The sequence below is a fragment of the Lagenorhynchus albirostris genome, chromosome 1 (assembly GCF_949774975.1).
Source record: "Lagenorhynchus albirostris chromosome 1, mLagAlb1.1, whole genome shotgun sequence".
Taxonomy (NCBI): Eukaryota; Metazoa; Chordata; class Mammalia; order Artiodactyla; family Delphinidae; genus Lagenorhynchus; species Lagenorhynchus albirostris.
The window spans coordinates 31,871,729-31,884,662 of NC_083095.1; the positions used below are offsets into that span (position 1 = coordinate 31,871,729).

At 39.9% G+C, this 12,934-nt stretch overlaps 1 protein-coding gene across 1 annotated transcript in view; it reads left to right on the forward strand.

The window, feature by feature from the left end:
- Positions 1-362: 362 nt before the first annotated feature.
- The window catches only part of LOC132514825 (cytochrome c oxidase assembly protein COX16 homolog, mitochondrial), a 33,795-nt gene continuing 21,223 nt past the window's right edge, over positions 363-12,934 (forward strand). The window contains 3 exon segments of the mRNA XM_060140184.1: positions 363-442; positions 444-630; positions 7,643-7,714. Of these exon segments, the coding sequence (XP_059996167.1) occupies positions 378-442; positions 444-630; positions 7,643-7,714 (324 nt within the window). The 5' untranslated portion in view covers positions 363-377.

Consider the following 12,934-nt stretch of genomic DNA (forward strand, 5'->3'; position numbering starts at 1 on the left):
ATTACACGCAACCTGGCAATAAAAGCACTAACATTAAAAATTCACGGATAGCAAGACACTACACCAATTAACGTTAAACCTAAACTTTCACAGCACTTTTTCCCCCCATCTTTTTTAAGCTGGTAAACTACCCATCCCACACGTAACTATAGAGGCTAAAGTACTGGCTTCAAAGTAACTTTTTTAAAACAGATTTTATTGAGCTGATTTTATGTGCCAGGGGAGTGTTCTAAGAAGAGACCCACAACACAGGAGGTACAGGTTTCTATATCCTTTGACGGTTACTACACACACGACGTAAGTCCCTAAGTCCCGATTGCAAACCAGCTTGCCGGACCAAATCTCTGACGCTCGAATTTCCGGGGGGAAGCGTGAGTATGTTACTACGGATCGATTGCTTTTGCCTGGCGGAGACCTATCTGGAAGGGCCCTGCACTGGGAGGCAAAGGAAAGGAGGTTAGTAAAGGACGCACTCCTCGGGAGGGACCCAGAGCCACTGAGATTCGGAAGGCCACACTGGCCTGTTTGGCTGGGCATCCAAGCGGGTCGGAGAGTTCAGTCATGTTCGCCCACGCGGTGATGCGCGCCCTGCGCAAGAATAAGACCCTTCGCTACGGAGTTCCCATGTTGGTGAGCGCCGTGAGAAAAAGTGGGGGAGGGCTTCCGGAAGGGGTGGGACCACAAGTTTGGCTGGAAGGAGAGTTCTGTGAAACTGTAACGCGTGCGACCCGGAACGGCAGTCTGGGCTAGGAAGGGGCTGGCGTTTAGGCCGTCCTAGTCTCCTAGTCTCTCCCCGCGCTGGTAGTGGGATCTCGAGTCCCCCTTTTACCTCTTTGGTAGTTACCTGGATGTGCTTCTGAGAGTGATGTCAGAACCAGATTTTAACCCAAGTCTGGGTGATTACTAACCTTCCATCCTACCCCGCTCCGCGCCCGCCCGCCCCCAGCTACAGCTTGACGACACTCTGCAGCATTGGAACTAGTTGTATTTACTTAATTTAACTGTATAATTTCGGGCATCTTCAGGTGTCAGCTTATTAGTTTGTGAACTGGCTTAATTCTTCCAGGGTTGTGATGAGTTAAATAAATCCTTGTGAATTGAACGAAGCACGTTGTAGCAGCCCTCAAAAGGTGGTCGCTGAATTATAGTTGATATTTTTAAAGCACGTTGAAAGTAGTTTTGGTGTCTATTTCTTTGCATCTGTTCCTACGCGGAGTTCCCAGAAGGTTGCATTCGTCTTGAAATTTAGATTGTTGTTGGCTTAACACAACACCAACCCGAGTGGGAATCCAGCGAGACCACTCCGTTTCTTTTCAGTTTGACCTTGGCAAGTTACTTTGCTTCAGCAAGCCTTGATGTCATAGTAAATCAAACAATTTAAATAAAAAGCATGTGGACAAAGTCCACTTTCTTTTAAATAGTTTATTACTTTGGTATGGATTTGGTACAGCTGAAGTTACTAGCTTTTGCATTTAAGCAGGACTAAAGGAAAGAAGTGACCTTAGAAAAGTAATGAGTTTTTTTACTCATCTTTGATGAATGCGGATTTCTTGCTCATCTTCGGAAACTCCTTTTTATCTATCTTTCTAAAAGTTTAAAGAAAGCTATAAGACAATGTAGGTGATGGGGAATGTGTAAAAACTATCCTCCCTGTAGATTCCCCTGCCACAAAATAGAGATCCATTCAAAAATACTGTGATTGTAGTCATTACGTTGAGGTCACCTGCATGTCCCACTGGAAGACAGTTTGATTTTGTTTTTTATCTTTCAAAATCATCAAAGCTAAGCTCTTAAAACCAGTAGTATTAAAGTACCTTCTAAGGTTTCCCTCATTTGTTTTATTTCATGGAGTGGAGACTACCACAGTAGACTTCCTCCCAAGTGTATTTCTCTATACTGATCTCTGTGTCTATATTGGACCTGTACTATACTGGATCTAGGTCTGTACTGTTTCAAAATATGGGTCCTAGACATATAACTACTTTTGTAGAGGAAAATGTTGAATTCAGTACTCTAAAACCCAGTACTACTAGAAGGACCTCAAAAGATACATCGTCTTCATCATGTATCAGTCAAATATTCCATAATTACTGTAGTATACTACTATACTTCAAGTTGAAATTATTTCCTCTCTTAGATAAATGTTAATGCTTGCTTCGTAAGAATCTTTATTCAGCAACATACAGAAGAGGACTTAGAGTACCAGGTACAGGCCAATAATACTGTCCTTCCCTGCTCTCCCAAACCACTTGAAAAAGAGAATATATTTGTTGTCTCCCAAACCACTTGAGAAAGAGAGTATATTTGTTGTTTCAGTTTCCACACTGCGCATTTAGTCGGCAGAATTTACCTTTCTAATCTGACCAGTGACTACTGGTTTCTACATTCCAGAAAATGAGCCCATTTAATGTTTTCTGTTCAGTTGTTTTTAGTTTATTCAGTGTTATGCAGCTATCACCACAGTCTAATTTTAGAACATTTTCATCACCCTAAGAGAAACACCATACTCAGTAGTAGCCACTTCCTGTTGTCCCCTACCCTTCTCCCATCCTAGTTAACCACTAATCTACTTTTGTCTATAGATTTCATAGAATAATACAACTTATGGTCTTTTGTGACTGATTTTGTTCACTTAGCATAATGTTTTCAAGGTTCATTCATGTAACATGTATCAAAACCTCATTCCTTTTAATGGCTAAATAATATTCCATCAGTTGGAATATTTATTTTTCATTGATGAACATTTAGGTTGTTTTCATTTCTTGGCTATTATGAATGATGCTGCTATGAACATTCATGTACGGATTTTTGTATGGATGTGTTTTCATTTCTGTTGAGTAAATACCTATTAGTAGAAATGCTGGGTCATATGGTAACTCCATGTTTAACATTTTGAGGAACTACCAAGCTATTTCCCAAAAACTACGTCATTTTACGTTCCCACCAGCAATATATGAGGCTTCTGATTTTTCCATTCTTGCCAACAGTTTTCATTGTCCACTTTTGTTTTTAAATTAAACCCTTACTAGTGGGTGTGAAGTGGTATCTCACTGTGGTTTTGATTTGCATTTCCCTAATGACTAATGATGCAGGACATTCGTTCATACAGTGGATTATTGTTTATCTGTATATCTTCTTTGGGGAAATGTCTATTCAAGTCCTTTGCCCATTTTTAAATGGGGCTGTTTTTGTTTTTTTTGGGCAGAGGTTTTCTTAAACACCTGGAAGCAGTAAGTTTCCCAGTGTTTGTCAAGGGGCTCTGTGTGCTTGATTGGGTATGCCTTCAGTACTCAGGCAGGTTAGAACTCCTCCTTAAGCTGTTACTTCTTGCTTGCTCAGAGCCTCAAGTTTAGCCACAGGTGAGTGTTTAGGGCCTTCTCAGATGTCTCCTGAGCTTACACACTGCTCTGGGCACGTGGACAGTTCTGCTCATGTGCATGTCCTTCCAGAGTGTCAGGAATATGTTTGAGCTTTTCAGAGTCCGCTATGGACACCTTATGCCTCATATTTTCCTTTGAGTTTTTTGGTTAGACTATTCCTTGCCCTGTTATCTACCACCTCAGGCAGTATGATATTAAACAATGGCCTCTGAATTTTTTCAGCAAACACTTCCAGGGAGAAATCTGTTTGCACTAGTTGAACTCCAAGTCAGGAAAACTAAAGACAGCCTTGCGAGTGGGTCTTCCAGGGAACCACCAGACTGGTCAAATAATGAAAATTCTCAGGGAATAAGACTTCAAGGAGCTCCACCCCATTATGCCCCTTCCAGCGGTTACTGCTTTATATCATGATTTTAGACTGTTGGTTTTCATGTTTACCAAGGAGCGTGGGTCGAGACGTGGGAATAGGTAGGCTAAAAATGCCACCAGTCTTTCTGCTTTAACCGAGATTGAGTCATTCTTCTTACAAAAATGTTCCCAACATTACTGCAGGCCTTTTTTAATTTCCAAAGTTCTGAAAAAGTAGATTTGACAACTTTTGCCAGTGTTCTCATTGCGTTAATGGAGAAGGTTTTTGGAGATTCTTACTCTGTTTCACTGATGTCACCTTTTTTGTTGGTTTTTTTTTTTTGTCTTTGCTGAAATTTTCTAATTTTTCACTTGTTTATTGCTCTTTGAGGCACTTTTATGATGGTTCCTTTAAAATCTTTGCTAACGTCACTCGATAGTCTTTCCTAATTCAAGTTGCTGTTTCCTGATTCTTGTAACAAGTGAATGTTTATTTTATCTTGGACATTCTGTATAGTATGTTAGGAAACTTTATATTCTCTTTAGGTCTTCTACTTTAGCAGCGGTCACCATGCTTGCATTAAGCTTGTGGATAGAAGTTAATGTAGGTAGAGTAGATCACTGTGCCCTGGGGGTACTCCAAGTTCAGAGGGTTGGGGTGTACAGGAGGGACCAATACAGGAGACTGAGAAGGGTTCTCAGTGAGGTAAAAGGAAAACCAGGTTTAAGGGAAGAGAAGGAAAATGTGATCAACGGTGTCCAATTTTGCTCATGAAATAAGATGAGAACAGAGAGCTAAGCGTTGCATTTAGTAACATGGATGTCAGTGATGGTTGGAACGGGTCTAAGAGAAAGTGGAAAGAGCAGCAAGCACAGACAACTTGTTTGAGAAATTTTATTGCAGGTGAGAACAAAGAAACGGGATCAGAACATGGGGAAGTAAGGTCTAGAGAAATTTGGTAATAAGATGGGAGAAATGATAGCATTTTTTATGATGAATCATGCAGTGTGGTGAGCAAGATTTTTGATGAATCACTGCCCTTCAGTATATAAGATGGTTGGGATCTAGTGCAGAAATGAAGATATTTAGCTAGGAGTGTAGATACCATGGTAATGAGTGGTCGGTAGTACAGTGCCATGTTGACACTAACTATGTAGCATTAGTACAGACTTCATAGATTAAGTGCACAGTTCTCCATAAAACTCCCCTCATCAGACACCAGCTGAAAGCTGTGCGATATTAGGCCACCTGTGCTTCTGATCAACTGGTTACAAATTCAGTGGTTCCTGATAGCCCCTCAGGTTCAATAATTCAGTAGACTGACTCACAGAACTCAGGATATCACTATACTGAGGATTATTGTTTTATCATAAAGGTTATGAATTAGGAACAGTTGAAGGAAGAGACCCTTAGGGCAAGGTCTGGGGAATGTCCCAAAGGCAGAGTTTCCCTGTTTTCTCCCTGTGGAATCAGGGTATGCCACCATCTCAGCACACTGATGTGTTCACCAACTAGGAAGCTCATGAAGAGGTTTTTATTGGGATTTTCATCATCTATGGTCGATTGGATCATTGGCTGTGTGACTGAACTCAATCTCCAGCCCCACCCTTTCCTCCTTGGAGGTCAGGAGGTCAGGTTGCTATCACATCGCTCAAGGCCCCCACACTCTAGTCACATGGTTGATCATTCCAGCATGGCCAACCTCTATGCTGTGACTATCTAGGGACCCACAGTGAGTCATCTCATTGGTATAAACTCAGCTGTGGTCCCAATAACAAAGATGCTCCTGTCACTCAGGAAATTCCAAGTGAGTAGCTCCCTCCCAAGAACCCAGGACCAAGACCAGACAAATTCTTTATTATGTAACACGTGGGTATTGCGATGGCAGTGGTGCAGAAAAGAGATGATGGGGGCCTAGACTAGAATATTAGAAGAAGATATAGTCCGAAATTGTCAGATTTAAGAAATATTTTGACAGAACTCAGTGATGGATTAGATGTGAGATAGGAATTAGAGGAGCTAAAGATGACTCCAGAGAAGCTGGCTTGAGTAATTGGATGAAAGTATTTGACTTAATTGGGATGTGGAAGATTGATTAGCAGCAGATTGGGGCAGAAAGAGTGTTGGGGTAAAAAATCAAGAATTTTTTCATGTTAATTTATATATACCTGTTAAACTTTCAAGTGGAGATGTCAGGTAGGAGGGCAGGTCTTCACTTCAGTGGGATGTTTCCCACTGAAAATGTACATGTGGAAGTTGTTAGGTTATAGAAGCTATTTAAATCCGTGGAACTGGATGGCATCACCTAGGGACTCTCTTGGTTGTGAATAGGTAAAAAAGGTGTGAAGACTGAGCCTTTTGAGATACTCCAACAATTTGAGATGGGAAGGTGAGGAAGAATGAATAAAGGGAGGCTGAGAGGAGTTAGGAAAATCACAGGTGTGTCTTTTTGTTACCAACTGGGGTTCTTGGCCTTCCTTAATCAACAGATATTGATAAGAGGCCAGACAAGAAATTCAGGCAAGACTTTATTAGCAGGGGGGAGCGAAAACAGGTAACAGGTTCCCTCGCTCGCTTGAACCCCTAGGGTGGGGGCCAGCTGATTCCTTATATGGGGAGAGCGTAGGGATGTGTCCATGGGTGGGGCTAAAGGGGTGGCTTAGGTGGTCTGCCCACCCCTGTGTGGTGTTGAGCGCAGGGGGCATGTGCAGTACCCTGCTTTTACTCCTGACACCGTGTTTTTGCTTCCAGCTCTTCAGGAGTGGCAGTTGGGTTTTTGGTCTTTTTGTATCTTGTTGTGCATAATTTGTCCCAACTGTGCATGCTTGCAGTAATTTTTAGTCCCTAATACTTTCTTTGCATTTTGTTGCTGGAGGAGAAGTTTGTCCAGGTGCAAGCACTGCAGCAAAGGGTCCCAGGTCCCAGGTCCCAGCGTGTCCCATTTTCATTGAAACCAAGAGACAAAAAAGTTACTTTACTTATACAAAGAATGATTACATATTGACATTGGAAGTATTAGCTGGTTATATATAACAGATATTTTTCCTGGTTTCTTGTCTTTTGATTTGATGTCATTTTTGTTTTATTTATTTGCAGATAAGAGACTAAATTTTTATGTGGTCAGGTTTATTGGGTTTTTAAATTCATAGCCTCAAGGTTTTGTTGGTATTCCAACTTCAAAATTATAGAATTTTATATTTTACAGTGTTTTTATCTGTTTGTATTACTTTAATTGGTAATATTAAAATATTGATGGTAGGGATCAAACTTAATTTTTTTCCAAATTGCTAGACTTTTACAGCTTGAGGATGAGAGTGAAGCCCGTTAGATTATCGGAGGAGATGCTAAAGCAGCAATGGCCATTCATGGGCTCTTTTAAGGTGTACCACATACTGAGAAGGGAAACATACTTCATGAGATTGTTTTATCACTTGGTTAGAAAATGGAGAAAAATGCTCTCTAATTGGCTTATTTTGCAAAATCATAAAATTGAAAGAATTCTAGTCTTGAAGAAGCAAGGCCAGGATTTTATTCCTGGATTTACCCATTACAATCATGGGCAAGTCATTTAGTTCGCTGTACTTTTATTTCCTCATCTATTAAGTGTATATTTTTTCCCCTAGCTCATAGGTCTTTTGTAAGAATCAACTAATATAATGCTTCTGATGGTGATACTTAAATAAGGTCAAGTACAGGTGGGGGTAATGATTTTGGTATTTGCTCATGTGCTAAAATGTTTCCCAGTGATAGTGTGTACTATATCTACTCTGAGAAGATGAATGGTAACTCACCAGGGAAAATAATCTATAAGATTTAGTATAATCTGCCACGGTTGGTGTTCAGATAAGTAATGTATAGATAGACTGAATTCTGCCCTTCTATTTTGTTTAATCGTTTCCCTGTCTTGTTTCAGTTGCTGATTGTTGGAGGTTCTTTTGGTCTTCGTGAGTTTTCACAAATCCGTTATGATGCTGTAAAGATTAAAGTAAGAACTGTCATTGGTATTTGACATGTGTACATGTATGTTCTGGTTTATGAGACACGAATATTCAGTAAACTAAGCTGTCTTGAGTTTTATCTTGTTTTTTATGACTGATACATGGGGACTTCCCTGGTGGTGCAGTGGTTAAGACTCTGCTCTTCCAATGCAGGGGACATGGGTTCGATCCCTGGTCAGGGAACTAAGATCCCACATGCTGCATGGTGATGCCAAAAAATAAAATAACTAACTAACTAAATATAATAAAAATAATACAAACAGCTGTTTAAACAAAAAGACTGATATATGATCTTTGGACTCTTTAAAAAAATTTTTTTATACAATTTCTAAAGGTTACTTTCCATTTACAGTTATTACAAAATATTGGCTATATTCCCTATGTCGCACATTATATCCCTGAGCCTGTCTTACACCCAACAGTGTGTACTGCCCATGCCTTCACCCCTGTTGCCCCTCCCCCCTCCCACTGGTAACCTCTAGTTTGTTTTTTATATTTGTGAGTCTGCTTCCTTTTTTGTTGTATTCACTAGTTTGTGATATTTTTTAGAATCCACATATACGTTATCATACAGTATTTATCTTTCTCTGATTTATTTCACTTAGCATAATGCCCTCCAAGTCCATCCATGTTGCTGCAAATGGCAAAATTTCATTCTTTTTTTTATGGCTAAGTAAAACATACGTGTGTGTCTGTGTGTGTGTATATATATATATCTATATACACACACACAGACACACACGCATTTTTTTTTTTTGCAAATTATGTTTTTTTTTTTAAGATCTTTATTGGAGTATAATTGCTTTACAATGGTGTGTTAGTTTCTGCTGTGTAACAAAGTGAATCAGCTATACATATACACATATCCCCATATCTCCTCCCTCTTGCATCTCCCTCCCACCCTCCCTATCCCACCCCTCTAGGTGGTCACAAAGCACCGAGCTGATCTCCCTGTGCGGCTGCTTCCCACTAGCTATCTATTTTACGTTTGGTAGTGTATATATGTCCATGCCACTCTCTCACTTTGTCACAGCTTACCCTTTCCCCTCCCCAGATCCTCAAGTCCATGCTCTAGTAGGTCTGACACACATCTTCTTTATCCATTCATCTGTTGATGGACACTTAGGTTGCTCCCATATCTTGGCAACTGTAAGTGATGCTGCTATGAACATTGGGGTGCATGTATCTTTTTGAATCAGTGTTTTTGGTTTTTTTTTTGATATATACACAGGAGTGGAATTTTGGGGTCATACTGTAGTTCTATTTTTAGTTTTTTGAGAGCCCTCCATACTGTTTTCCACAGTGGCTGCACCGATTTACATTCCCACCAACCGTGTAGGGGGGTTCCCTTTTCTCCACATCCTCACCAACATTTGTTGTGTTATTTTGATGGTAGCCATCCTGACAGGTGTGAGATGATATCATGTATACTCAATATACTAAGCAGTCTGAGTTTTATCTTGCTTTTCAAGGCTGATATATGATCTTTGGGCTCTTTCTTACTCTTTAAAATAACATTAATGATCACATGGAAGTGAATCATGAAATGTATAGAATTTAGTTATCTTTCTCCTCACTCACTAGAAACTTTGCAGTTCTGTTAGCTTTTTCCCATAAAATATGCTCTGATGTAGCCATTTTTAGGATCTAGAAGGGACTAAAGAACAGGGGACAATAGTTTCACTCCATTTTATTATTCTAATTGTAAATTAGCTATTTTGTATTAATACCAGTAAATTATAAGTTATATTGATGTGTATCTTTAGTAACTAATACTAAAAGAAAGGAAAATTATCTTTCATTATAGTGATACCTGTCTTTTCATAGCGATCCTTTTAACGCGTATGCATTTGTGGTAGGACTGTAGTGGTTCCTGCGTAGATATATGACTGTCTTTATTTTTACAGGTGAGGAATCTGAGTCTCAGAGAGCTTAAGTAACTTGCTTAAGGCCATGTGGCTGTTTAGGGCTAGAACTAGGATTCCCACCTCTATGATTACACAGTTACTGTCAAATTCAGGTCTGTTGTTACAGACCAATTCTGGCTCATTCATTCAGAAGTATGTAGCTTTTGTTTGTGGCACACCTCTGATATTTGAGGGTTTTTTCCTGAGTACAGGTGACCCTTGAACAACAGGGGTTTGAACTGTGATGGTCCACTGATACCCAGATTTTTTTCAATAAATACTACAGTACTACACGATCTGCAGTTGGTTGAATCCACGGATGCAGAACTCGCAGATATGGCATGGCGGGCCAACTGTTATTTATTGAGGAAAATCCTTGTATAAGTAGACCCTCGAGGTTCAAACTCGTGTTTTCAAGGATCAGGTGTATTTCATTAGCAGACCTCAGTAACGTTGGTGGGAGAGTATTAAAGGCCTATTCGATTTTTTCAGTTAATTTTATGGTTTAAGAGAAATACCAACGCTAGCTAGTCTTCTTCTTCTTCTTCTTTTTTGCGGTACGCGGGCCTCTCACCGCTGCGGCCCCTCCCGCCGCGGAGCACAGGCTCCGGACGCAAAGGCCCAGCGGCCATGGCTCATGCACCCAGCCGCCCCGCGGCATGTGGGATCCCCCCGGACCGGGGCACGAACCCGCGTCCCCTGCACCGGCAGGCGGACCCCCAACCACTGCACCACTGGGGAAGCCCTAGCTAGTCTTAAAGACAGTAGGTATTAGAAAAAATAGTAAATTTAAAAGGAATATATACTTTCTATGAGGGAATAGAGCAATTATAACTGAGTTTTAAAGTTTCTGTTAGCATTCCAATTATTTTATTAAGGAATTTTTTCCCTTTTGCTTTAAGGTGAAAGTTATAATAATCTGACTTTTAGAAATGGGATGGCATGTACATATTTGAAAAATAATTGAATATTTGTCATGTGTTTATCATATGTTAGATCCTACAGATAAAGATTCAAGAAACTGGTTCTTATAAAGTTTATAGCATCATCAAGGCTGGGAGACATCTAATATAAAAATGTATCCAAACATACAATATAACAATGCCCGGTGAAATGCTGTATTAGAACTCTGCATAAAACATTACTAGAACTTCAAGGAGAAGCATACGGTTTAGACTTGGCAAAGGGGTATCAGAGAAGGTCTGCTAGAGGTATCAACCTTTGAATTAAGGTTAAGAATGAGTAAGAGTTAGCTAAATGATGGAAATGATTAGTATTATATAACATAGAGTGGCTAACATAGAGGGGAGATTGGGGGAGCAAGATAGGAGGGAGGAGATTGTTTCAAGTGGAGATGCAGAGACCTGTTAAGACACTTTGGCAGTAGAGTATAGATGAACAATAATGGAATCTGAAATAAAACATTTGCAATGAAGATAGAAATGAACGGGTTCCAGAAAAATTTTTAGCAGCAAATTGATAGTGATATAATATTAAAATCTGAATAAATATCAGATGACTTGAGGCTTTGCTTTTGAGGACTGGGTAAATTTTCGTAGCAAGAGAGAGTGAGGGAGATTGCAATAACAGAAGAGGTCTAGACGAGGGGGTCGAAGTAAAGAGAACAAAGGAGAAATGAGGCTGATTGAAATTAAGAGGATGAGATTGGTCAAGGTCTATGGAAGGAGGCTGAGAGGACAAAGTTGAGGTGAGAAGGATCAGAGAACAAGACCTACTGAGACTGAGATGTCCAGGTTGGTTGATGTTGAGAAGTCAGACTCAGGTGAAGTCAAGAGACAGTGTTTAGGTGAGGTTGAGTTCAAATAAGGTTGAGAGGGTAAGGTGGATTAAATTTGAGAGGAATTGAGAAGGTAAGATTGGTTGAGGCTGACAGCTCTTACAAGGGTTGAGAGGTTGAGATTAAGGAGGAGTCGAGGGAAAGATTGCTGAGGTCAAGGGCTGGGGGTCAAGACTGTGGTTGAGAGGACAAATTCAGTTAAGAAAGATCAAGGATAAGTACAGCTGAGAAGTTTTGAGGAGAGTGGAAAAAGACTGTATTGATTCAGAGTGACCAGCCGTTTTAGGTTGCCTGGAGCTGTCCTGATTTTAGGACTGAAAATCCAGGGTCGCAGGATGTAAAAATTCCTGCTCTTCAGTTGTGGGTATTGGAAGGTTGAAAGGAAAGTACAGAACCCATGAGGCGGGCTTAAACAAATAAGCTGAAAGCAATAGCTTTCAATTTCTAGTGTGAAATAGATGTGACATAGCTCATCTGCCTTCATTATGGCTGTTGCTCTTGTTTTCTCCTGACTCCTAATGCTAACAACTGTGGATCCACAGTAATAGATTATCTGCTTTTGCATCACTCCAAGTAATATGATTTAAGTGTACAATTAAGTGCACTGTAATCCTGAGCATTAACAGTCTTTTTTTTTAAACCTTTGCTTGACTGTTGTAGTTTGTAAAGAAATAGTGCTTGTTTAATTTTTTCCCTTTTAAACAACTTAGGTTGTTTCCATGTCTTGGCTATTATGAACAATGCTGTAGTGAACATGGGGTGCAGATACCTCTTCAAGATAGTGATTTCATTTCCTTCAGATAAATACCCAGAGGTGAAATTCCTGGGCCATATGGTAGCTCTATTTTCCATTTTTTGCAGGAATCTCCATAGTGTTTTCCACAATAGCTGTACAAATTTATATTCCCACCAACAGTGCACAAGGACTCCCTTTTTCCACATCCTCTCCATCAGTTGTCATTTCTTGTCCTTTTGATAATAGCCATTCCAACAAGTATGAGGTGATATCTCATTGTGGTTTTGATTTGCATTTTCCTGATGATTAGTCATGTTGAGCATCTTTTCATGTACCTGTTGGTCATCTGTATGTTGTCTTTGGAAAAATGTTCTGATCCTCTGCCCATTTTTTAAGCAGATTTTTTTTTTGGAGGGGGTGCTACTGAGTTGTATGAGTTCTTTATATATTTTGGATATTAACCTTTTATGAGTTATATGATTTGCACTTATTTTCTTTCATTCAGTAGGTTGCCTTATCATTGTGTTGATTGCCTTTTCCTCCCCCCAGTATTATGTATGTGAAATTCATCTCTATTTTAGCTCTAAATTCAGGGTCAGCAAGCTTTTCCTGTAAGGAGCCAGGTAGTAAGTGTTTTAGGCTTTGTGAGCTACACTCTTCCACAACTATTGAAATCTGGTGTTGTATCATAAAAGCAGCCATGGACAAAAACAAATGAGCGTGGCTGTGTTCAAATAAAACTTTACTGACAAAAATGGATATTAGA